Consider the following 27353-nt stretch of genomic DNA (forward strand, 5'->3'; position numbering starts at 1 on the left):
GTGGGAAAGGAGAGGAGAGGAGAGGAGGTGCTTCCAGCTGGCTGCAGGGGGCGGGCGTTCCGCACCCGGCTCTAGGAGGCGGCGGCTGCTGGGGGAAGTTTATGTCCGCTCTCCGCGCCGGTCGGATGAGGCTCAGTCCCTAGCGCAGCAGCTGCTCCTGAGCCGCCGGCCGCTCGCTCCAGGTAACTGCTCGGTCCCCTTTCCTCCGGCTCCCTGCGGGCCGGGCCGGGCGTGTCCGAAGGGGTCTTGCAGCCCGAGCTTGGAAGGGCTGCTGGGTGCGGTGCGCCTCAGCGGCTGCACTGCGGTGGGTGGTTTTAGCAACCAGTTCCTGCCCCTGCTTTACTCCAGCCAGCCCTTGCCCGTTTACTCCCCGCTCCCTCTCTGCCGGCGTGGGTCCCGCAGGCGTAGTAAGCAAGTGCCCGAGGAAGAGCTCTGGAGTTGGTCCCGAAAAAGATCTTCCCTCATCCCGCTTGGCTCTAGTGAGTGCAGCGCGAGGGCGGTGAAGCCAAGGACCCGGCCCCTGCTGCGAGCCCCAGGCTGAGGGAAAGCGAAACAGTAGCTTCATGGGCGAGTCTGTCTGCCCAGAACGGGCGGTGGTGAGTGTAACGGGGAGCGTGACTTTATATCTTGCTTCCTGTGATGAAACTCGCTTGTTGTAAAGTCCCTGGCTGATGATGCATGCGCTCTTCCCCCCCTGCCCCTTTGATAACACTTCTGTTCTTCGCTTGTACTGGTGGAAGCAAGAGCCACCTGGAATGTGAAAAAGTAGCACTAGGGAGAAGTTTTAATAACTGCCTCTGCTCCAGTTACTTGGCCAACGAGCTGTGCTCTCCCCCTGGTATTAGTCTCACTTGGAAAAAACAGTTTCTCTACAGCATTTGAAGGAGGAGTTTAAATTATTCTGGAGTAGAAGCTGTTTGAATGGAGTTGAAATTTTAACAGATTGCTATCTGCTGTTGATACGCCTCCTCCCTCCCCCGCCAAAGGGAAAAAAAGACTTCGGGAAACTTTGTTCACTTTCAAATAGTGCTGCTTTTAGCCGTTTAACTAATAGGTTTCCTGGTTTGTTGTTGTTGCCAACGCTGTTGGCAACTTGAATGAATAAAAGGGAGTGTGCTGTACGGCTCACTCCCATCTTCTCCACATATGAAACCTTGCAGAAGTATAACAGGCTTTACCCGAAATTTTATTTATCAAAAGTTAAACAAAACCAACCCCTTTATTTCTGGGATTTGTGCAAGCATTGCTATCTACTTTGTGACCTTTATTTGAACCACAGCTATGTAATATTCTTTAAGTGTTAAAACATGTTGGCAATGGGTAGGGTTAGAAAAGATGTGACTTCTTACATCTTTAAGGAATAGTATTCCTGTGTTCTGCCAAGGTTGCTAAAACAGAGTAGAGTCTGAAGAACCAGCATTTGAGGACAGCAACAGTTTAGAAGGTTGTGTAAGTAGTTTTCTGTGACCTAAGCCTGGTGAGCGGTTTCAGATATTAACAGGCAGCTCAGCTTATACCCCTGGCATTTTGCCCCCTTTTCAAGGCTGTTTTGAAAAGTAAATCTTTTTGCTGGAAGGAAGAGAGGTCAATGACTTTTAAAGAGCAGTATGAATTACCTATTTGGAGTATTTGCAATTCCAAACAGGTTTCTTAAATAGGGGGTTTCAGGTAGCTGATTTCAAGTTTAGCAAGAAATAACACTGAGGCGCTGTGGAACCAGAAAAGAGTTTTTAGCACTCTGTAGCTGTTGCATGTTTTGTCATTGAGTTGAAACCTCTCTTGTCTCTAAAAGAAGATAGATTCCTGCGTCTGTAGAATAGGGGAAAACATACTATTGATGAAAGTCAAGTTATGGTACAAAATTTTTAGTCTGACGGTAAATATTTTGGAAATATGTGCATTACTACTTAATGTTCTATTCTCTTTGCGGGTCTCCGGAGGACTCTTAACTATTTTCTCCACTCTAACCTCTTTAGTATGAGGCGTCAGATTTCAGTCCTCAACATAATGAGGTGGTACCAGATACCGCTGTGTCCTCAGTGACGGGCTTCAGTTGACGGGGGCACTTCTGGTTGAGTGATATGCAGCACTCCTTTCCTTGAAGATAAGCACAAGTCAGACAATTTTTCCAGGCAGCATTAGCCTGGTGAGGATAAGACAAAGCTCAGAGGCCAAAATCTGCTGTTTTCACATCAAGACCAAGTTAGTCTTCAGTGAAGTGGATTGCTCTGTGGGACTAATGGTGTGAATAAAAATGTTTACCAGTGTGAGTAAAGGGCTTAGAATCTGCCCTGCTGAGTTTATACTGGTGTGCTGGAGCAAAATTCAGTTCTTAAAATCTTTAATCACAGTGGAGAATTTTGCAACCTGTCTTTTAGACAAAGCTTTTAAAATCTTCCTCTTGCCACCTCCCTCCCCCCAAAAAAAACTAATGCCAATTGCAGCATGCAAGCTACTGACATCTGACTTTCTAAAACTGCTGCTGCTACTGAGAGAGGCTGTAGGAGAGGTAATTCCATGGGAATTTAGCATGCCAGTTAGCTGCATTGATTTAATGAATAGGATACTAGTTGGTATTGCTCAGCTCCAGGGAAGCTTACTGTGATTTTAACCTTATCACTAAAAACAGCATGGTAAGGAAACTAATTGGGAACCTAAATTAAACAAACAAACAAAAGTAAACAGTGTAATCTAATTAGGTTTCAAAAAAACAAACCCTATCCAGCATTGTACTTAAAATGTCAGTGGCCACTGGTGCCCCATCTAAACTAGCTCTACCACTAGTGACATTTTAGCAGTAATTCCTGTTGTATAGATAAAGACAAAGTGTTGGGGTATATACTGTAAAAGATTAAGGTCTTGTCTTGTTCTGAGCAGGATCAGATGATGCAATAGTTAAAATACCAGCAGTCAATCTATTATCAATTTCAGCAGCATAGCTGCTCTTGGTGGAATTGCACTGGTAAGAGGAAAATGTCTAGTGTAACTAGAAGTTGGTCCAATAAAAGCTATTACCTCACCCACCTTGTCTCCCTAATGCAATTGTAGTCTGTCTGTACAACCTTTATACACTTTTACTGCCAGTATAATAATTTATCTTGTGGTAGTGCCTAGAGCCCATGACCTTAAAACATAAATTCATCTTACAGCAGAGACGGTGCCTAACTTACAAGATGCAGACAATGTTAGGCAGGTCTCTCTCCCGTATATACTGCAAAATAGATGCATGCTTTAGCCAAGCTGGGGAAAACTGTGTAGTAACTGGTTCCCCAGTAGTCATTTTTTTAAAGAACAAATAGGATGTAAGCTAAGATTACTTGTACCCTGTTAATTTTCTCTTACTACCTCCAATTAAAAAAAAAACCAACTCCATAAAATATTTATAGTAAGGAACTATAACCAGACAAACTATGGCCAGACAAACTATCTTGGAATGCATAATTTAAAAGTATTTATCTGACTTGCATCTTGAATTTAGCTTTCCTTTAGGATCATCAGAAAATATACTCTTGATAAAAAACATACATCGTTTAACCCAAAAAAATTTGGCAAAAGGGGAGATAAGATTTCCTGTTCCTGAAGCAAGTATGTATGAAAATGAATGTCACTTGTGTTCAAAAACAACTTATCAACTAGACCTCATTTAGAGTAAATGAGGATATGGATAACAGCTTTTGGTATAATTCAGTGACTTTCCTTCCTTTGTTTTGTTTATCCTCAGTACATAGTAGAGGTATGCACTGGAGTCCCTTAATCTACCAAGTAACAGCAGCTTGAAATTGACATTGTTTCATTGTTACTACTCAAAGCTTTTGAGCAGTAATGAAAATTATCATAATTTAAGGCTGCAAGCTGGTACTGCATTGGACCATGAGCTCAAGCCTGGAGGATGAACACTGGGGACAGGCTGTAGAGGGGGAGAGTGGAGAGCAGGAAGGCAGAGAAAGAAGAGGCAGATGTACCAGGACGTAATGGGACTACTCAGGCAGCAAACACAGTACTGCAGACTCTGGTGGGCCTACAGGCTTAAGGGACCATTGCACTACCCCTACCACTCCACCCCAGGAGACATTAAAGACAAGGACAGCTTCACACACTGATCTGTGAAAGCCACAATTTGTGTCGATGTAGCTGAAATGGACATGAATGTTCTTTCCCCTTCATAAGTTCTGTTCTCTTAATTATATTTGTTTTAAAATTTCATGGTTTCTTGTTTGCACTGAATTCTATTACAATATAAATGTTTATTATTTAAAACATAACTCATCTTTATTGGTTTGCAACATCTGCTACCAAGAGCTTATCAAGTCAGAAAGCAACCAGTTACTGACAGTGTGACACAACTCATAGGATGAGCCACAAACAAAATTAATACATATATTGATATTATATTCCTACATGTACAGCAATCACACACAATTCCTAACAGGACACAAAAGAGTAAGGCCAGGAAAAGCACAGTACAAAAAAATGTTTTTTCAAAGCCTCCCTGCGCCAAGTAGCTCTACGTTGATCTCTTCTATTAGTCCTTCTGTCTGGCTGTTCAAACTCAGCAGACAGCCACTCCACTTCCACTCTAGCAGAAAGGTTTCCCCCTATGTGTCACATGCAGGACATAACAGCCAGCCATAACCATTGGGGTATTTTTCTCACTGAGGTTCAATCTTGAGAGTAAACAACACCAGCGTCCCTTCAGTCTACCAAAAAGCTCATTCAACTGTCATTCTGCGCCTGCTGAGCTGGTAGTTGAATAGCTTCTTGATGCTATTCAGGTGGTCCGTGTACAGCTTCATAAGCCAGAGGAGCAGCAGGTAGGTTGGGTCACCCAGGGTCACTATTGGCATTTCAACATTCCCAATGGCACTCTGCCATTCAGGAAAGAAATTCCCTGCTTGCAGCTTTCTGAACAGTCCTGCATTCTTAAAGATGTGATCATAAGGTGACCAGATGTCTTGATTTTATAGGGACAGTCCCAATATTCAGTGCTGTGTCTTATATAGGTGCCTATTACCCCGTCCGCTCCCCGTCCTGATTTTTCACACTTGCTATCAGGTCACCCTATGTGATCATCATGCACCTTCCCTTACCAGCACACGTTGATGTCAGTGAAGGATCCCTGATGATCCACCATTGCTTGCATAACCACAGAAAAATAGCTCTTTCAGTTTGTTTACTCTGTGGCAAGGGAGTCTGGTGTCAAAATAGGGATATGTGTGCCATCTCTTGCTCCACTGCAGTTTAGGAACCTCATCTTCTCCACTGTTAGTGCAGCTCTCATTTTGATGTCCCTGCGCTGGATGGCTGGGGTGAGCTTGGCACACTGATTGAAAACTATTGCCTTGCGCAACCAAAAGTTCTGCAACCACTGCTTATCGTCCCAAACCTGCATTACAATGCAATCTCACCAGTCATTGCTTGTTTCTCAGGCCCAGAAGCAATGATCCACCATTTGCAGGTGCTTCATGAATGCCACCAACAACCTTGAATTCAGTTCTTCTTGCAGCTCTCCAAATACTGCATGTTCTTGTGCCCTGTGTTCACAACACTCATGACAATAGCACAGGGTTGTGTAGGATCCATGCTTCTGTCGGAGATGGGAGAAAGCAAAGAGGGCCCTGTGGGACTTTTGAAGAAGGTGTGAAAATTATGGGAGGTAGATGTCGTCATGGGACAGAGACTGTTGCATTTTAGGAAGCTGACCCCACGCTCTGTCATTCCTGAGCAACTAGTTTCCATCCCATCATGGATTGACAAAACTTCCCAGAAGACACTGTGCTAGATGGAGGTGAGGTTATACACTGGATACCTATCCATGGTGCACTGCACTGTGCATTAATACAAGCTCACCAGGTAAGTACCTGCACTGCCAACACAAGGAGCTAAGCATGTATGCACGCAAGTGATGTACTAACTGGCGGCTTCATGCCAAAGTAATTTGAATCAACATAAGTTTGTAGTGTAGATATGCCTCAATCGCTATGTAAAACATAATTTTGACAGATAATGCATTTTTATCTTCCAGAATTAGCAAAGATTCCAAATTTAATTCCACAAACCATTGACATACTGCAAGCACAGTGACTATGCTAACTGTAAATAGCATTGAAACAGCAAATATTGGTCAGTGAATCTGGCATATAGTAAAGCTTTTAGAACAAGTTCACAGAACATTTTTAGACTATTTTCTAGTGCTACAAATGAAACACACCTTTCAAAACTTTCATACACTGAAATACAAATTTCAATATCCTTCTCAATGACATATTAAAAGGACAGTGTTAACTTGCCTCTTTCAAACCTGGCTATTTAAGAAATTAAAGTTTTCTGATGAATCACTTTTTGAATATTAAGCCTTGAGTATTTTAACAATGTTTAAAAAAAAAAAAAAAAATCTGTTCCCTTGCTATTAGCTTTTATGTGGCTGTTTCTTCAGCAGGGGAGAGGGCATGGGCCTGAGAAACACCCCCTAATATCCTCCATGCACGTACCTGCCTGTCAGCCAGCTTCTTCAGTGGCATCATTTTAGATAAGGTCTCTCAATTTCTGACCTATTCTCGCTAATCCCCTGCAAAGGAATTCCGAAGAGTTAAGAAACAGCTATGATGATGAAAACTAAATGCTTTCATTTGATTTTTATTTTAAAAATTAGCCTTTAAAAATACAAATGTCTTTTTGTTTAAATATACACTTTCATAACAGTGTCAAGTGTGGTGGGTTTTCTTTAAATTGTGAGACTGAAAACTCGTTAGTACTAAAGTTTCCAAAAAAAAAAAAAAAAGTTTATTTTAATACTTGAACTTGTAAGATTTGAGGAAAAACTAAGGCCCTTGATCCTACAATGTGATGCCAGGGACAGAACTCTGTACCTATGTGAAGACCAGCTGACTTCCAAGTGATCTGGCTTCACATCTCATTAAAGGACTGGGGCCTAAATCTGTAGTCTAATAGAACCAGTATAAATTCTGGTTATGACTAATATTTGTACTTCCCTAAGAGAAATTGAAACCTCTGTAACTGAACACATTCACTTGTAATGAACTGCTCATCTCGCTGAAGTTATACTTTATCTAAGGGCCCTTCACATCTGCTTTGTGTAATGGAAAATGCTGAGCTATATTAACATATTTCCTCTCTATGTGACAACCCACATCCCTTCAGGTAACATTGCTGCTGTGGCTCATAAGTCAATAGCTACTATTGTGAGCTGAACTTTTATTTCCCTCTGAAGAATAAATATGCTACATAATACACTGCAACCAGCATCAATGCATGATTTTCATTGCACGTGTTGTGGTACACCAGTCCATATAGATGCGAGTTAGCATGCTAGATGTATAACGAGTTCAGAGGTGAACTCGGCTAGTGCTCCAAAGGCTGTGTTCAACAGGTTCTAGTCCTTGGTGGGTTTCTGTAAAAACTTAGTTTCCAATGAAAGAAAGAAATAATAGTGCAAATACCCTAGATACAGCATCTTCAGTGGTTACAATACATGAACAAAACTTTCTAAGCCAGTCCAGGGGTAATAAGACAGGAGTCTGATTGGGACTCCTCCACCCCCGGTTTTTGCCTGCATGTTGCAATCCTGTGTACTCCAGCGGCAGCCTTCTTCCAGGAACAGGCAAGTCTCTCCGAGCTCAGGATCTCCTAGGTCTCAGCTCTCAGGCGATCTGTTATTTGGCCTTTCCTCAGGAGCCACCTTCCTGGGTGCTGTCTCCAGCTTGCTTCTCTTGCTCTTATGTAGGGTCTGACTGTGTCCTGAGCCTGGTTTGTTCTGACCTCAGGATTTCCTTTCCTTTCCTGTACTCTGGAAGCTATAGTCTTTGGCTGGTTGGGATATTGAACTGGCATTTAATACAATGCTCAGAAATGAGCCAGCTGTTTCATTACAATACCTTTTTATATTTTTCTACTGATCTGAGAACAGACTGTCTTTTGGCTCTTTAAAGTTATTAACTGCTCACTTGTCCCTGTGCCAGTGCTCCATAATTCTTAATCTCTAACGTGAAATGGTTTAAAAGTGACACATGGAACAGAATACTCTGTTTGATTGCTTTTTTTTTTTAAGGAAGAGTTTCCGTATGTTTTAGGTCAAAGTTTGATCTCGTCACTTATTTATTCTTGTAACCTCTGGCAACAAAGCACTGGGAATCTTGAAACATCATGTAAGTGGTGCATTTTGCACAGCGTGTTACACTTATAAATGAATTAAACAGCAAGATCTTATTGGTGGGGCAGGGGGAGGCAATGCGCCACGTTTATTGTGAATACAGATATTCCAAAAAGCACACAGTTCTGGAAGAGGGATATAATTACCAGCTTCTGTATTGCTCGAGCTGAGCCACTGGCCACAGGTGGATTGGGCACGAGGATGGAGCCAGGCTCTGTCAGTCGTGACACGATGCTCCTTGGAGTTTGCAGAACAAACCCAAGGTCCTCATCTTTTCACCCCATCTTTATAGTAATCCATCCCCATTCAGGTCTATGGATTTCACCATGTCACACTGTCTTTGTGTTTGATGTGATTATCAATTACTCTTGATGTTGCAAACATGACAGCTTTCTGTTATTCTTCCGTTCCTGTTTCACACACTGTCTTGTTCCTGTCCTTGGATGCTAATTCATCTGTGTTCCGGGGTTATCTTGGTTTGTATTCTTTGGCCATCTAGGCTGTAAAAGTTTTTTTTTAAATGAAGCATCTTCTCTCCCTCCTGCCATGGAGATTTAGGGTTGCCACCTTTCCATTTCTTATTTTCTACAAACTCAAACTGCATTCACTCCTCAATCACACAAACTAACTTTTTACTTCTAACAGAACATTCTCAAATTCACTAATTGGAATCACATACCCACCAAATAGTACATTCTACAATCTTAGAAAGATAACAGATACTAGAGTAGCATTAACCATCAATATGGGTTCCACTGACATTCATTATCAGAGACCCATTTACAATGGATGTTCCTTGACTTACACAACAAATGCATTCTTGATAGGCATCAGACACTTACATGTTATAGCAAAAGGGCATCAGGATGTTCCCAAGCAAACATACATAAGTTCTGAGGAACAGAGCTCCAAGGTGTTACAGGATGTTAAAGCAGGATGTTTCCCATGCATTTGTAAACCCAATTACAGCCCTAGAAGTGCAGGATGCTAGGATGTCTAAGTGACAGCAGAATAAACATCAGGATGTTAAGCTATTACTGTTGCTCATTCTTGTTAGATTTCAGAGTATTAGGCCATCTCTATAGTGGAGGTCTCAGATGGTGGTTTAGATTTAGTTATCAAACTATTGCTCTCGGCCTGGCCTATGGCTGGCTCTCAGTGTTGCAGTGGCATATGGCTGCTCAAAATTTGCGGCCTGCCTATATGCCTCCACAACCCAACCCAATGGGAATTTCTCCTCCTTAGTCGCACAGACATTATGGAGCGCACACAGCAGGCAGAGATAACTATTGGGATGTTTTTTTCGCTGAGGTCTAACCTAGTGAGCAAACTTTGCCAGCGTGCCTCTAAACTGGACATTCCATCACCATGCACATTCCACCACCATTCTGCACTTGCTGAGCCTATTATTAAAATGCTCCTCCTCGCTGTCCAGGTGCCTAACGTAGGGCTTCATTAGGCAGGGGAGCAATGGGTAGGCAGGATCCCCCAGGATCACTATTGGCATTTCAACATCACCAATATTTATTTTTTGGTCAGGGATGAAAGTGCCTGCCTGCATCTTTTTTTAACACACCTGAGTTCCTAAAGATGTGCACCTTATGCACCTTTCCAGACCACCCCACACTGATGTCAGTGAAGTGTCCCCTCTGATCCACAAGGGTCTGCAACACCATTGAGAAGTATCCCTTTCGGTTTATGTACTCTGACAAGGTGGTCCAGGGCTAAGATAGGGATGTGTGTGCCATCTATGCCCCTCCCCACCACACACACAGTTTGGGAACCCCATAACTTCCACAGAGTGATGACCACTCTCTTCTTCACTGTCTGAGCTGGTCTCAAGTGAGTATTCATCTGTTTCAGAGACGGGGAGAGCTCGCCGCAAAGTTCAAAGAAAGTGGCCTTTCACATTCAAAAGTTCTGCAGCCACTGCTTATCATCCCACACCTTCAGAACAATGCAATGCCACCAGTCACTGCTTGTTTCCCCAGACCAGAAGCAGCTCTCCACCAACTGCAGATGGTGTGTGATAGCCTGCAGCAAACGGGAATTGTTTCGTTCTATGGCTTGTAGCAAGGGGGGTCTCTGTAACATCGCAATTTTCAGCGCTGCAGCTCCTGTCTCGCCACTGAAAATACTGCAGAATAAGTTGTGAGGTGTTTGTGATTCTCACAGTAATAGTGCAGAGCTGAGCGGGCTCCATTCCTCTCAGGCAATGGCGTGCGTGCTGCAGAGACTGGAGGGTTTGAAAAAATGGCACAAAAAGGAGAGAGTCTGTTTTGGACTGGGGCAAGAAGGAGGGGGAAGAATGTTGCATCATGGGAGGACGACAACCTTCCCAAAAGCCTCTGCGGCTAGTTGCACTGTGGGATAGCTACCCACGGTGCACTGCTTTGATTGTCAACACAAGCACGGCTAGTGGGGACGCAATTCCCCAACGCAATGAGCATGGTGTGATCATGCTTCTCCGACTTTTAAAATTCGGCGGGTGACTTCACTTCACAGTGTAGACATATCCTAAGTTTTGGGTCTAGACCAGGCCTTAGTGGCTACCACTAAAGGGGCAAGTTTTAATTTGGAGAGTGGGCAGTTTACAAACCAACAGTTTGGAAGAATGAAACAGCTAAAATAAGTAGATACCCAATTGCTGAAATAAAAGATTAGCACAAAGGATTGTCTTCTCTTCCCTTTTTCTATTATGGGCAGTCTTTATGATGAATAACATGGGGTGGCCTTTAAGGATTTCATAGACGGGTTGCAAGTATTGTTAAATCAATGCTCACAATTTACTTATTGTCCATATCACCTTTAGCAAGATATTTGTTGAAGAAAAGGCAACATGTTGATAAGGGGAACATGAGGGTTTGTGGGAAAGAATCTGTAACATTGGACAACTTTCCAGACATAACTAGGAATATATTTTTAATGAACTGTGTGTAAATGAAATGAAGGATACACTCCTTTACAGTTCCAAACAGTAGTGGTGTTACATGCAGCATTACTCTGTATCCATAGGCATGGTACAGAACAGCTTTTAGCAACTGAAGAGTTCTTTAAAAAAATGAAAACAAAATATAGCATAGTGTAAAGGTGACTGGAACTGTAAAAAGAGTCTTCTCAACTTGTGGCAAGGATCAATTCAGCAAGCTATATTCTTTGTAAACTGGAAAATATATTGAGGATATTAATTGTAACATTTAATTATAAGGCTCTTTATTACTGGCCATCTGTCAATATTCCATGGTGCAAGGTGTTTACTGTGGTCTGTTTTCATCTTTCTGAAGGGAGTGCAGTCATCTATCAGTGAAATGAGTACTAATTTTCTTTTTAATTCCTAATTTACTCAGCAGTACTGAGCACACTGGAGAAATAAACTCCATCTTTTGAAGTAAGATAATTGTTGGCTTAAAACTAGCCCCTTCTCACCACCCACCCCATGCTGGGTGTTTAATTTGTGTGCTGGGTGAGTATCAAACTCTGTAGAAAATTCTATCATGACTGATTCATAGCAATGATTCCTAATGGCTATGCCTAAACAGAGTCTTTTGTAAAACTAAAACTCGTGCAGCTCAGCCAGTGCTAGCCACACTGGGAGTCCCAGTGTAGACTGGCCACTGGCATTTTTATCACATTGTCATCAAGTCCTGCTCTGAGCAGGTGTGAAACTCTTGAGGGGATAAATCGCTGTTGTATCAATTGAAATTTGAAACTTTAAATCATTTAAAAAATGGGTGCCTAAAGCAAAACTCTTATATCCATATTCAGGGGAATCAGGCCATTTATTTCAAAGCCTAACTCCCCTCAGCCCCCCAAAAAGTGCTAGACATTCAACAGCTGCTACTAACGGCCGCTTCCACATAACAATGTTAGAGCTCTGCAAAAGGATCATTTTCAAAATGATGTGTAAGCAAACAGAGGATCAACTCTCATGGAATACTACAGCATCTGCTGTCAAAAGGAAAACCCATTCAATAAGGAAGGTCCTAGAAAGGGATGGGGGAGAGGCAGGGAGAAAAATGCTGATGTCAATGGAAGATGCTGTGTGCTCAGTACTCTGGAAAATATATCCACTTACTTACATGCTTAAATGTGGATTTCAGTTTAGACTTAGAAAAAAAAATCAAGTTTCCTACTGTTACGTTACAGCTGGTCTGGTTTAACTGCAGTAAGCAATGGTGGATTTGACCTACATTTCTCAGTAGAGAAGTTTTTATATGTGAGAACTGTTAAAAGATCTTTTAAAAAATTAAATCACATTCCTTCCCTCTCCCCCTTGTCTTCCTGTCTTCCCATTGCCAACTTCCACACCAGCCCCATAGTCTGTCTTTAACTTGTTTTCCTTCTTGTATCCGCTTCTGCAGTATAATAATAGACCACTTTGGGTATGTCTACACAGCAACTAGACACTTTTGGCTTGCCTGTGCCAGCCGACTCAGGCTTGGGTTGTGGGGCTGTTTCATTGTTGTGTGTAGACTTCCGGGCCTGGGCTGGAGCCCACGCTCTGGACTGCTCTCACCGGCAGGGTCCTAGAGCCAGGACTAGAGTGAAGTAGAAGAGTGTCAGGAGTGTGGGCTCCAGCCTGAGCCCGGAAGTTTACACAGCAATGAAACGGCCCCATAGCGCAAGCCCTGCAAGCATGAGTCAGCTAGCAGAGGCCAGCCATGTTTTTTTCTTCACTGTGTAGACATACTCTTTGTGGTCCTTGCTGGTTACACTCTATTTTCTGAGTACTTCTATGGCATTCTGCTTTATTCTGTGGCACCTGGTCCTTCCATAGCTTCTTCTATGCTACTCTCCTGTTCCTGATGTCCCTTGTAGGACAAATTATGTTTTGGTGAAACATGGAGGAGTCCATAGAATGTAAATATTCACTCAGGGAGTAATGCAAACTCTATAGGAATGCAGTTTACCATGTCTGCCATTTCAAGCCCTGCTTCTCAACTAAGTGCTTCTCTGGCTATGGAGTGGTTAAAGGAAAGCTACACTCATTTTACTCAAAACATTCCGAGGATTTATAATGTAAGAAGCACTTACTTGTCACCATGAATAAATTGCAAAGCTGTATTTAAGTTTAATTACAGCTGACGTTCTTCAGCCTTGTGTTGTATGTAGGTGACAGTCTTCTGAAAAGTGATTACTAGTGGGGAGAGAGACTTGAAGGGGGAGGCATTATGAAAGGATCTAAAACTGCTTATTTATTTAAAACTTGATAAGAATGTAATGTCAAATAGCGTCTTTGGGTGTTTAAGCCAGTTCCCAAGATAGTTGGAAACAAGTCCCTGCTTGTTTCATCACTGATTATAAAATAACTTTCTCCAGCATGGCACTCAAGTGACAAGTGTGTTTTAATATGGACTTGGTGACAAGCTTTTCTGCCCGTGTGAACTATGGAGCAGAGCCAAGTGCATACATATCTCCAGCCCACTTTTTCTAAATTGCTTAGCCTTATGCCTTTTTAAAAGTGTAATAAATAATGGATCTTCCTCTTTTGCTCAAAGTATACCTTACTTAAGTATTCCTCCATCCTATGGTTGTATTTACCTTTATGGTGCTGAGTTGTTAAACAAATCTCAGTGGATTTTATATAGTGTTCATCTTGTTCCTTAACAAAACATTTAGCATGGGATTATGTTGTCAGAACACATAGTTCGTGTGTCTAATTCACTACAAACTAACTTTTAAAAAACCACGTTTTCTCTTAAACTCTTCTGAAAACTGATTGGGGGAAAACTAGATGAAAAATCTAATCCAAGTATGACACAGTGTCAAATGTTCAGTATAATTAATGATTGCTGTGGGTTGTGTTGTCTGTCACATACATGGAAGGGAAGGAGAGAGTTCTGGAGGAGTTAATTTGATGAGGAGAACATATGGAGATGGTCAATGAAAATAGTGCAGATCTGATCCATTCAGCTTTAATTAGCATCCAATCTGTAGTCCAATTTATATTCTATGGGTGACATTCAGTGCTTAAATATAACTGTGATTGGAACGGATAGAAAAATCTAAGATTAATTGGTAATTAGAAGGCCTGTGCAAGCTCCACTGGGCAGTGAAATCCTCTACCATCCCTTAGTGCCCTGCAATGGAATGTGTATAAGAAGTGGCTAAATGGGGGTCTCTGCCTTGTGGAAGTAGCTTCTATGGCTCCTGATTGCTCAAATCCTGATTGCTCAAACTTTGGGCAGAAGTAGTGAATTTCACCCTATAGAAGGCAGTCTGGGTACTTGTCACAGTGAGAGAGACTAATTTCTTCACTTTAATTTCTCCCCCACCTCCTTTTATGATGCATTACATGATGGGATATGGAGGTGACGGGGCAGGGGACTGGAAACATACCAAAAAAGTATAGGGAAATTCAAAACAAACTGCAGTTTATTTTAAAATAATCTGAAATTACCAGGAATGCTTGCCAGATAGATATGGGTAAAATAGGACCCTGATTCTCCCTACAAACAGCTCCACTACCTTAAAATTATTTATTGAGTATTTTGTATAAGTTCCTATCCTATGTTCATCATCATAGTATCTGATAATAACTGATCAGGCTAATAACTATCCCACATTTGTTTTCTCCTCCTCTCCCCAGTGGAGTTTGCAGTGTGCAATGAAGTGTTTTGGTTTTGGAATTTGTGTGCATGCATGTGCATAATTTTTTATATATATATATATATATAAAAGTGCATCTTGTATTTAGAGTAGAAGGTGGAGGGGATAGTGATGGTTCTTATTTCCTGTGGATGTTTATTCCACAGTCTTGGGCTAGCCCCCAAGAGAGCTCCAAAACACCAATAGATAACTTCTGTAACTACTTAATTTTTCAGTTTCTTACTGTGTAATAATTGAAACTGACACTTGGTAGATTGAAATGGGTTAAGAACTTTAAATAGTTGTTCCGATGAGGAGGGGGAACATCTCTACCACATCATTTTGAGTTTTAAACCATCATTGAAGACTTAAAACATTATCTTGTATTTCCACTCTGTTAAAAAGAAATGCTTTCTAGACATTTGTATCCTTCCTGTCTAATGTTTTGCTTTGTATGCTGTTTTGGTCTTAAAAGGAATTATTAATATATAACTAATTTGCAAAATCTATTCAGGATTAACTGCTGCAAACAGATATTATGCACAAACTTTATTGTCCCTGTACTTAGTATTTTAATTCAAGCCACTGCCTTTTATTATTGCGGGGGAGGAGGAGAATTGCAATAATCAAGCTTTCTAGAACTCTAAACGTGAATGCTTATTCGTACATAAAGTCTAAGAAATGATGAGGAAGGAAATGTGATGGATTTGGAGCTGCTCTGTAATTTATGTTGACCTGGTTATTTTCACTGTATGAATATATTCGCTTATTTTAATAGTCTGAGGGGGCAAAACAAGCAGGAAGAGAAAGAACAGCTCAAGATAAAGCACTTCTCAGCAAGCACTTGAGGGCTAAGAGACCAATTACTAATATTCCTGTTTCAGAAAGTTGCCCTTGTACTAATCCTGCAATACAGTACGTGTTCTCTGTCTCTTCCCTGAAATGTGTCCTGTTCTTAAACAAATGTCTTAATGCCTCTTCCCTAGTTTGGCAGAGATTCTGACCAGGATTTGTTCTCATCTAAATATGGGAACTTCCTTGGTCACCTTTCAACCAGCTACTACTAGATTCGTTCTTAATGTCCTAGCAAAACCCTTTGCCAGAAGCTTTCATATCTCCCTGGCTGCTCCCAGAGTTCTCTCTGATTATTTGATAGAGTAGATGTCCTCCCTGCTTTCAACAAGTGTATTTCAGGAGGGTCGGTCAGTGTGGGTGGGTGGGTGTGTATGTATGTCTGTGTAAAACATAATGTGTATTTCAGTACATGTTTCTCCCAGAATCAGATGAGTGGTCATTAGTTTTTCTTTTAGTAATATGCTTCCTTTGGATGCTCTAGCACATTGGTAAACACCCATGCCAATGAAATGATAGAACATGTTTCCTTCTCAGAATTTACTCCTAATAACATTCTGATATTTACCTTATGCTCCTCCTTTAAATATATTCCCCTGAGGTTACATTTTATCTGTATTGCTGTTAGTTGGACAAGGGACTAGACTACACCAAAACCTATACAGCACTATGATAATATTTGCAAGGAGCTAATCAGAAACAATAAGCTAGACTGCTACACACCCTAGAGAGTGGTAGCATTTCACACCTTTTTTTATACTCACAGAAATTACTGCAAACGTGCAAAGTGGTGGAGAATTGGGACCTTTGTGCCTCCCTAGGGAAGGTGAATGCATTGAATTTCTCTGATTGATTGCCTTCTTTCTGTGAAGGGAACCATATAGAGCCCTTGGGCAGAAACTTGATAGGTAGTAATACTTGATCCTCAGAAACTTTCTGTAGAAAAGTACTTTGAACAAAGGAGGAAAAAAAGACTGAGGGCAGATCTACACTAATAAGCTTTCGTTGATATAACTAAGGGGTGTGAAAAATTCACATCTCCTGAGCAACATAGTTATATCTACCTAGCCGCTGGTGTAGGCAGCGCTATATTGACATGAGCTTCTCTCATCAGCAGAGCTACTGCCACTTGTGGAGGTGGATTATCTATGCCGATGGGAGAAGCTCTCCCTGTCAGCATAGTAGTGTCTTCACTGAAGCGCTACATCGGTGCAGCTATACTGGGCTGTACTGCTGGACTTGTAGGCTCTAAGGTCAGAAGGGACCAATATGATCATCTAGTCTGACCTCCTGCACAATGCAGGCCACCGAACCTCACCCACCCACTCCTGTAATAAACCTCTAACCTATGACTGAGTTATTAAAGTCCTCAAATCATGGTTTAAAGACTTTAAGGTACAAAGAATCCATAGCAAGTGAGCCGTGCCCCATGCTACAAAAGAAGGTGAAAAACCCCCAGAGCCTTTGCCTATCTGCCTGGGGGAAAATTCCTTCCCGACACCAAATATGGTGATAGTTAAATCCTGAGCATGTGGACAAGACTCACCAGCCGGACACCCAAGAAAGAATTCTTTAATAACTCAGAACCACCCCATCTAACATCTCTTCATAGGCCATTGGTATATCTACCACCAGTAGTCAAAGATTAATCCATTGCCAAACTAGGCTGTCCCATCATACCATCCCCTTCATATATTTATCAAGCTCAGTTTTGAAGCCAGCTAGGTTTTTTGTCCCCACTACTCCATTTGGAAGGCTATTCCAGAACTTCACTCCTCTGATTGTTAGAAACATGCATCTAATTTCAAGTCTAAACTTCCTGATGGCCAGTTTATATGCATTAGTTCTTATGTCCACATTGGCGCTGAACTTAAATAATTTCTCTCCCTGGTATTTGTCCCTCTGATGTATTTATAGAGAGCAATCGTATCTTCCCTCAACCTTTTTTTGGTTAGGTTAAACAAGCCAAGCTCTTTGAGTCTCCTGTCATAAGGCAGGTTTTCTATTCCATGGATCATCCTTGTAGCCCTTCCCTGCACCTGTTCCAGTTTGAAGTCATCTTTCTTAAACATGGGGGACCAGAACTGCACACAATATTACAGATAAGGTCTCACCAGTGCCTGGTATAATGGTACTAAAACCTCACTATCTCTACTGGAAATACCTCGTCTGATGTATCCAAGGACCACATTAGCTTTTTTCACAGCCACATCACATTGATGGCTCATAGTCATCCTGTGATCAACCAATATGCCCAGGTCCTTCTCCTCCTCTGTCACTTACAACTGATGCGTCCCCAACTTATAGCAGAAATTCTTGTTATTAGTCCCTAAATGCATGACCTTGCATTTTCCACTTTTTAAAATTTCATCCTATTTCTTCTACTCCAGTTTTCAAGGTCATCCAGATCTTCTTGTATGATATCACGATCCTTCTCTGTATTGGCAATACCTCTCAACTTTGTGTCATCTGCAAACTTTATTAGCACGTTCCCACTTTTTGTACCAAGGTCAGTAATAAAAATGTTAAATAAGGTTGGTCCCAAGACGGATTCCTGAGGAACTCCACTAGTAACCTGCCTCTAGCCTGACAACTCACCTTTCAGTATGACCCTTTGTAGTCTCACCTTTAACCAGTTCCATATCCACCTTTCAGTTTTCATATTAATCCCTATCTTTGCCAATTTAACTAATAATTCCCCATGTGGAACCATATCAAATGCCTACTGAATCTTGCTAAATTAGATCCACTGCATTTCCTTTGTCTCAAAAAAAGAAATCAGGTTGGCCTGGCACAATCTATCTTTTATAAAGCCATGTTGTATTTTATCCCAATTACCATTAACCTCGATGTCCTTTACTACTTTCTCTTTCAAAATTTGTTCCAAGACATTGCTTACTAATGAAGTCAAAGAAACAGGCCTGTAGTAACCTGGATCACTTCTTTTCTTAAAAATAGTAATTCTGTTAGCAATTCTCCAGTCATATGATACAGTCCCTGAGTTTACAGGTTCATTAAAAATCTTTGCTAATGGGCTTGCAATTTCATGTGCTAGTTCCTTTAATATTCTTGGATGGAGATTATCCAGTTCCCCAGTTTAATCTCACTAAGATGTTCAAGTTTCGCTTCTACCTTGGATATGGTAATTTCTACCTCCACATCTTCATTCCTATTAGCCACCCTACCAGTATCCCCAAGCTCATCATTAGCCTCATTTAAAACAGAGGCAAAGTAATTGTTTAGATATTCGGCTATATCTAGATTATCGTTAAACTCCCCCTTGTCCCCAGTGCTTAGTGGTCCCACTTCTTTTTTTTTGTTTGTTTGTTTTGTTTTCTTCCTATTTACATGGCTATAGAAGCTTTTACTGTTGGGTTTTAATTGCCTTTGCAAGGTCCAGCTCTGCTTGACTTTTGGCCTTTCTCACTTTATCTCTATATGTTCTCACCTCCAAGAGAGAGCTTTCCTTGCTGATCTCTCCCATCTTCCACTCCTTGTAGGCTTTCTGCTTTCTCTTAATCACTTGTCTGAGATGCTTACTCATCCAGCTTGGTCTACCACTCTTGTCTATGAATTTTTTCCCCTTCCTTGGGATGCAGGCTTCAGATGTTTCCCCACAACTTTGACTTGAAGTAATTCCAAGCTTCCTCCACATTTAGATCCATGAGTTCTTCAGTCCAGTCCACTTCCCCAACTAATTCCTTAATTTTTTTAAAGTTATCCCTTTTGAAGTCAAAGACCCTAGTCACAGATCTATTTTTGTTTATCCTTCCATTTAGTTTGAACTGAATTAGCTCATGGTCACTTGAATCAAGGTTGTCCCCTACAACCAGTTCCTCTATGAGCTCCTCAGTACTCACCAATACCAACTCTAAAAGGCATCCCCTCTTGTTGGTTCAGTAACTATTTGGTGAAGGAATCTGTGCGCTATCACATCCAGTAATATCTGGGCCCTATTATTACTACTAGCACTTGTCCTCCAGTCTATATCGGGGAAGTTAAAATCTCCCATAATCACACAATTCCCAGTAGTATTTACTTCATTAAAAGCCTTAAAGAGGTTTCTATCCATGTCCAACTCAGGTCCCAGTGGTCTGTAGCACACCCAAAGTACTATTCTAAGGGAAGCTAGTAATTTTCTTCCCCAATGTGATTTTTAGATAAACAAACTGTCTTATCAATTCCAACACCCCTTAATTTCTTTACAGTCTACCTCATCATTGATATACAATGCTACTCCACCATCTTTACCTTTATATCTGTCTTTCCTAAACAGCACATACCCTTCAATACTTGTACACCTGTCATGACTACTATTCCACCATGTTTCTGTTATGCCTATAATATCTAGTTTCACTTCCTCTACCAGGAGCTCTAGTTCCTCCATTTTGTTACCCAGGCTCCTCGCATTGGTATACAAACATCTTAATTTTTGCTGTTTGGCTTCGCATATGTTCTTTGCCTGATTTGGCACAGTCATTCTACTGCCAGTATCACCTGTTAGAATGGTATCTACACTATCCTTGCTCTTAATGTCCATTCTGCTCCCCACTGCTGTGTCCTTTATTACTTCATTTTCCTCCGTCTTAATGCTAAAATCAGGCGTGGAGATTATGTGGGCATCTCCCCCAACTCCCTAGTTTAAAGCTGTATTAATCAGTTGTGCCAGCCTCCATCCTAGAAGAGCATTGAGTCTTCCCCAGCCTGGCATAGTTTCTTTTGATACGTTCTAGCAAGACTTTAGCTATATTATTTGTACCCCCATGAAGGACAATCAGTGGATTCTTTCCTGCTCCCATTAGGGTCCTCTTCAGCCTCAGATCCACATCCCGTATCTTAGCATCCGGCAGACAGCACGCCTTTCTGTTCTCTGGATCAGCTCATTACAGGCCTGTTGGTTCTTCTCAGCAGGGAGTCTCCAATCATGTAGACCTACCTTTTCCTGGTAATAGTGCAATTCTAGCCCCCGTTCTTTCTGGCTACAAGTCATCTTGTCTACTATTCTCCTTTGCGGTCCTCTGCAACCGTTCCTGTATTCTCCTGGGGCTCTTATTTGGTAGTATCTCCATTGGCTCATCCACTCTTTGTATAGGACTAGCTGTTCTTCTCTTCTTCCTTGCCCTCCCACCTTCAGTAACGACCTGCTGTTCCCCTTCTTCATTTTCCAACTCCGCAAACCTGTTTCTGAGCTCTATTTCTCCTTCACTAGCCCATCTTTTCCTCTGCCAGATTTTCGCAGTCATATGCTTCCACTGGCCACATTCCTCACCCAGCATTCTCCCCTTTGAGTTCATTGTCCTGCTTCCATCTGCAGGTCCCGGTTTTTCCCTTCAGCTTCCTCATTCCTTTGCTGTATCATCTGCTCAAACCCCCTTCTAAACTCAAGAGTTTCCACCTACATCTCCAACCCTCGAATCTTCTCTTCCATCAGCTCTATGAGGCAGCACTTCATACAAATGAAGCTCTTTTGAGGTATCCCCTCCAGGATCATGTACATCCTGCAGCTTCCACATCCAGTCATCTTCATTGTCTCTTCCACTGCTTGAGTGACTACCATTACCACTTCTGTATCTGTCATAGCCTTTCCCCCTACTTCCTGTCAGTGAGAGACCAAACAAAAAACCCACCAAAACAACTCCCAACGAGCTCGCCAACAATACCAGCACACCACACACTCCTACTCAAACTCCCCTGTTTGCAGTTCTGTTTGCTGGCTCCTGTGCCATTTGAATATAGAAGTTTTGTGGGTTAAAACTTCCACTTTCCTTCACCTTCTCTCCTCCCACCCTCTTAAGGAAGATGGGAAATCTCCTCTGTAATCCTACTCCACCCAGCCATGTATAAGTGTGGATACCCCTGTGGATGAGTGGAACAGCCTTGTCACACCACACGTGTAATGCAGAACTGTACACTTGAGTTTTGCCTGTTTATAAAGCCAGCCCTTTGCTTTATAAACAGCTACTGTAGAGCACTAGGTGGAAACTGAACCAAAGAATCACTATCTTGTTTAATTTTCCTACTGCAGAATGGAGAGTTTGCATCTAATGTGAGTTTGCAGAAAACTATTTTAACTGTTAGATAAATGGTTACATATCTGAGGAGGCCCTGATGTGTCAGATTAGTTATTTAAACAAGATTATGGTATTCACTATTGCCGTTAACTTCAGAGGATGAAGTATAAGTATGTGAATGTAGTTGGGGTGAACTATTTCTGCTCCAATTCTATGTGTCGCTCTGCTACCACAAAGGAAAATCTGATCCAGAGCACTTATTTACTACAAATTATATATAAACACTCAAAACTGCAAATGCAGTGGGACTACTGAATTGTTGTGGGATTCATTTAGTTTGGAGGATGATGGAATCCTAGTAGTCAGCATGGAGAGTGGCATTGGTCCCTCAGATATTTTGTTTTTGGTCACATATGGGTGCTATAACAAGAGCAAACTTTACTTGGTTATTCCCTCCCCTCCTGACTTCTGTCTTTTCCTTTCCCTTGATGTAGAATGAAATTTTTTTTGCTGCCTAGAGCTACCACTCCTCTAATCTCTCAAAGTCACTTAGCAGTTTGAGTCTGCTGTCCTGTAGGTTTGCTAACGCTCCAGTTTTGTTATCACTTGCCACATTGAAGCAACTGCTGAGAATACATCAAGTGACTTTTTTTAATACGTTTGGTCAAAACTGCTTCTGAGAATCATGATCTGGGCTGCAATTAGTAAGCATCCCCAACTGAAGACTGACAGACGTCACTTAGAAAGCTTAGAAGCCACAGTTTGAGAACCATGAATTAGAAGTTAAAGTCCTAGCAGATTTATTAACAGTTCATACTGAGTAGTTTGCAGAAAAAACAGGCTTAATGTAGTTCTTGGATTATGGAAATATCAAGCCTTGATCATTTGTCTCTGTTTAAAATTTAAAAACTAATTGCTAGAAAGTAATTTGGAACCAGCAGTAATTTTTTTTCCAAAAAACAGCTTTGGGATCAAATTGAAATTTTTCTTGGAAAATTTTTAATTTGGATGAAAAGCTTTTGTTTTTAGTTTTCTTCCCCCTGCACTCTCCTTCCACTGGGAAGATAAAGTGGGAATTGGGGTGCGGGTGAGGAGGAACGACAGAAAGCAACAAAACTTTTGGCACTCTGCTTTATAGAAAAACTTTTTTTTTTTTAAACCAGCTCTAGTAGTAATACTTACACTTTCAAAATCAGTATATAAATGTAAACACCACTGTGTGCGTTTGGCTGTCCTCCAGACTGCTCTGGAATAATAATTAGTAAACAATTTTAATGATTTAATTTCCATATTGAAATATTGAAATATTCAATATTCCATATTGAAATATTGGCAAGTGTTCTCACTGAAAATTATGGAACCCTCCCCCCCTTCATTCATACATTGAGCATTTTGCTTCCTACTAAATCAAGTACTCTGCTTTAAACTAAATCCTAAGTGTTCTTTAGAGTTAATTGAATGATGTATTTTAAAGTAGAATTGGTAAAGTAAAGTTGTATATTAGATGCAACATCATTGTTTCTTATTTACTGAGTTTGTATTATTTTTCCCCTTCATACTATCTCAGTAATGTTTACCTGTAAACTTGGAAGGGGTCAGGAAGAAAGAGGAAAGAAAAGGAAAAACAAAGCTTTTCACCAAATGTAGCTTTTAATTTTTTAGAATGCATATTTGTGAACACAAATAAAGTGCCACTTTTAAACTATTACCTATTTAGTTGATCCAAATTCCAGAGATTCTTGGCAAACTCTTCTGTGCAGTCATACATCTTCAGATGTCTCCTGACTCTGTCCATCTATACACAGGACTCTTCACTATGTATTTTTATAGAAAAATTGACTGGAAAATACTGAAGTGGGAACATAAATTGTTTGGGTGTGCTTTAAGATATTTTAATTAAGGGCTAATGGACATAAAATATGTACTCTACATTCCATATAAATAAACACAGTGAAGATGTATGCCTTAGTGCTTTGAATTTATAACAAACTCAGATTTTCATTTATTTCATTCTTAGCATATTGGAGATTTCATATGAAATCCTGTAGTTGTATCTTAAAGAGAAATTAGGGCTATTCTTATAGTTATGACAACACTATATTTCTCTCAACACTCTGTAGTCCAGGCTTATCTAGTAGCTGGCTTTCTAACAACTGATTAAGTTGTCTTATGAATAGAGTGATATGAAAGACAGCTTCAAAAGTGCAATTTAAATATCTGTTTAAAAATGGGCCACAAAAATAGCAGTACTATGTCAACCAGAGAGCTGTCTTCAGGACCACTGAAAGCTAGATGACTATGCAACACTAAAATATTTTTTCCCTTTTCTTTTTCAGATCTTCCCTGAAAGAAGCCCTAGGGTCACATCACTGCTCATTCTTCAGTATGTTTAAGGGTCTGTATCACAAGAATAAAATGCTGAATGTGCATGTGGGCCACATTTCAAATGAGAGGATGAAGTGTAAATAGTCTTCCCAGTAAATGAGTGGTAAAGTGAAATGCTACCAAAATGTAACTATAAAGATCTTTGATGGAGTGTGTGTGTAAAATGTCCTGTTAAATTCAGGTTGGAATATTTTACTATAGATACTGGAGCTTCTAACACTTCACGTTCTCAATATTACACACAACTCCAACTGGTTAGCCAAATAATTTTGTCTGATGTGGGTGAACCAGTTATGTCTAGGGGACAAAACAGTTTTCTTCCTATTGTATTTTAAAATGCCAACATTTTTAAAAGGGATTCAGCAGATGTAAGTAATCTATTTTAGACCAGCCATGCCAGAATTAACACACTTCATCCAATAATGCGGTAGAAAGGCGATATGCTGGGGACATTAACGTTTGAATAAATAGCTTTAATATTAGAGCTCGTCTTAAAATGGGAAAACACTTTAATGAAAACTCAGACTTTATCTAAACTTTCAAAAGTCTAAACTTTCTAAACTATTCAATATTCTTTCTAAATTTCAGGAAACTTCTTTTAACTAAACTTAAACTAAACTTCTTTTAACTTTTTTCACCATTAGGGCAAAGACTTTTAAACCAACCTTTGATTAAAAAGCCACTGGTAAAATGTAGAACTGAACTACAGAATAACTATACTTGTATTTCTTTTTTGTTTTAGGGCTTTTCCTCCAGTGTCCAAAGAATATGGGCACACTTTTGAAAAATGTGAATTGATGACACTTGAAGCTGTTGAAGTGGATATGAGATCATGAATACAAAGAAACTTAGTTTAGCCAAGTGAAGGTACTTGATGTTGTCTGAAATGATGAGAAGAAAACTTCGTTCTTGTCATGTTTTACGCTTCAAGGTCCTCCTCGTGCTAGTTTTTACTTTAGTGACCTTTTCGGTTCTAAAAATTAACCAAAAGCCAGACTTCTTGAATCACAGACATCTAGAGCTGACTGGTGAAGAGCCTATTAGTACTATTAACTGCTCTAAGATATTGCAGGGCGATATAGAGGAAATTCAAAAAGTAAAGCTTGAGATGTTAACTGTGTCATTTAAGAAACGCCCTAAGCTAACAGCAAGTGATTATATTAATATGACAACAGATTGTGCCTCTTTTACCAAGATGCGGAAGTATATTATGGAACCTCTCAGTAAAGAAGAAGCTGAATTTCCAGTTGCCTATTCAATAGTGATTCATCACAAAATAGATATGCTTGATAGACTTCTAAGATCAATCTATGCTCCTCAGAATTATTACTGCATTCATGTTGACAAAAAGTCTCCAGAATCTTTTCTGGCTGCAGTTAAGGGAATTGTGTCCTGTTTCAATAATGTCTTTATTGTCAGCCAATTGGAGAGTGTAGTGTATGCTTCATGGAGCAGAGTACAGGCAGACCTCAACTGCATGAAAGATCTCTACAGGAGAAGTACAAACTGGAAATATTTGATAAATCTTTGTGGTATGGACTTTCCTATTAAGACCAACCAGGAAATTGTGGAGAAATTGAAAGCCCTAAAGGGTGAAAACAGCTTAGAAACTGAGAAAATGCCTACCAGCAAGGAAATGCGATGGAAAAAACACTATGAAATTGTTGATGGTCAACTAAAGAACATGGGAATAGACAAACAACCTCCACCTCTTAGTACACCCATTTTCTCTGGCAGTGCCTATTTTGTTGCTAGTAGGAAATTTGTAGAGTATGTGTTAGAAAACAGCAAAATCCTTGCATTTATTGAATGGGCTAAAGACACTTACAGCCCTGATGAATACTTGTGGGCTACTATTCAAAGAATCCCTGAAGTTCCAGGTGCGGTTTCTTCTAGTGATAAGTATGACGTTTCTGACATGAATGCTCTTGCCAGGTTTGTGAAGTGGCATTATTTTGAAGGGGATGTGTCAAAAGGTGCCCCCTATCCTCCATGCAATGGAATTCATGTGCGCTCTGTGTGTGTGTTTGGAGTGGGCGACTTGAACTGGATGTTACGGAAACACCACTTATTTGCTAACAAGTTTGATACTGATGTTGACCCCTTTGCAATTCAGTGCTTGGAAGAATATTTGAGACACAAAGCTCTGCATCAGCACAAAAATTAAAATACTATCTTGTGTTTGGTGTGACTGCCTCACGCTGATATGGCTGTAATGCAGATAAAATATTGAGTATGTAGTGATGATTTACTAGTGTGTCGCACCTTACTTATCGCCTTGATATGAGCTACAGAAACTCAACATGGGTATAGATGAGATGTTCGGCTCAATTGAGTCTCACCTGACTACTCTTTTCCCACAAATTTCTAATAATCTATTATTGGAAGAGGGTCTAAGCCTCAAAATGCATATTTGGGGTCTTACTCCGATAGGTCCAGCTATTCTAGTGTAAATTTCAATATTACCCTTTGTGTCCTTTTTTTTTTTTTTTTTTTTTTTTTGGGGGGGGGGGGGGTTTGCGCCATGGAATCTCTGCTACTATTCAATCCAAAGAATTAAAAACCAAAACCCCCTGATCGTGTGTGGCTATTACCCAATCCCTTTTTATCATCTTAAATCACTGTTGGACAAGGGGTCGAGAAAAAGCTAAACTGAGCAAACATGTTGTAGATGCTAAAGGATCTCAGGGAATACATATCAGGAATTCTTTAAAAACCAGTCAAACGGGAATTAACCAATATGCCAAAGCTAAGTCTTTTGCAGTGGTTCTACATGTATTCTGGGATACATACTTCTTCATCCTGCTTTCTGAAAATTTTGAATTTAAGTTGAAAACTTCACCAACCAGCTACAAGGCCTTGTGTTTAAAGTATGTTTCTTATAGTAATGTTTTGTGTGCTTGTTTTAGTTTGTTAAAATTATTTTAAAGTTTAACAATTACATTTTAATTTTGGAGACAGCCTTTATAGCTCTAATCTGCAATGTCCATCTTCTCAGGGAAGCTTTATTATTTTGTGCCTGTTAAGATGTAAATGCTGATATCAAATTTATTTTTGTGCATAATGTCACTTTTGTACACTTGTAATTATTTTTAAACTAGTGAATTGGGACTCTTTTATGTTGCAACTCTAACTTGCAAAGCAGAGCTGCTGAGCTCAACTTTCTGAAAGAGTTAACATATATCAGTCTGCTCACTTGTATCACAGAACATTTAAACACATACTGAATATCCAGAAAAATAAATTATTTTTCTAAGTGAAACTCTGTTTTCTCTTGACATTTGAAAGTCCTCTCTCTTAAAGCACTGTCAAAGTATAATTGACTGTGATACAGTTAGTTTGTTAATTTG

The 27353-nt window shown here is 40.4% G+C and overlaps 1 protein-coding gene across 1 annotated transcript; it reads left to right on the plus strand.

Annotated features, from left to right (window-relative positions):
• GCNT1 (glucosaminyl (N-acetyl) transferase 1) lies at positions 1 to 26477 on the plus strand. The gene is made up of 3 exons (XM_067568978.1): positions 1 to 182; positions 23955 to 24013; positions 24746 to 26477. Exon 3 carries the CDS (start codon positions 24878 to 24880, stop codon positions 26168 to 26170), a length of 1293 nt encoding a protein of 430 aa, XP_067425079.1. The 5' UTR covers positions 1 to 182; positions 23955 to 24013; positions 24746 to 24877; the 3' UTR covers positions 26171 to 26477.
• The last annotated feature ends 876 nt before the right edge of the window (positions 26478 to 27353 follow it).

Source organism: Emydura macquarii, unplaced genomic scaffold (genome assembly GCF_026122565.2).
Source record: "Emydura macquarii macquarii isolate MOO-44397 ecotype Brisbane River unplaced genomic scaffold, CSIRO-AGI_Emac_v2 contig_2897, whole genome shotgun sequence".
Classification (NCBI taxonomy): Eukaryota; Metazoa; Chordata; order Testudines; family Chelidae; genus Emydura; species Emydura macquarii.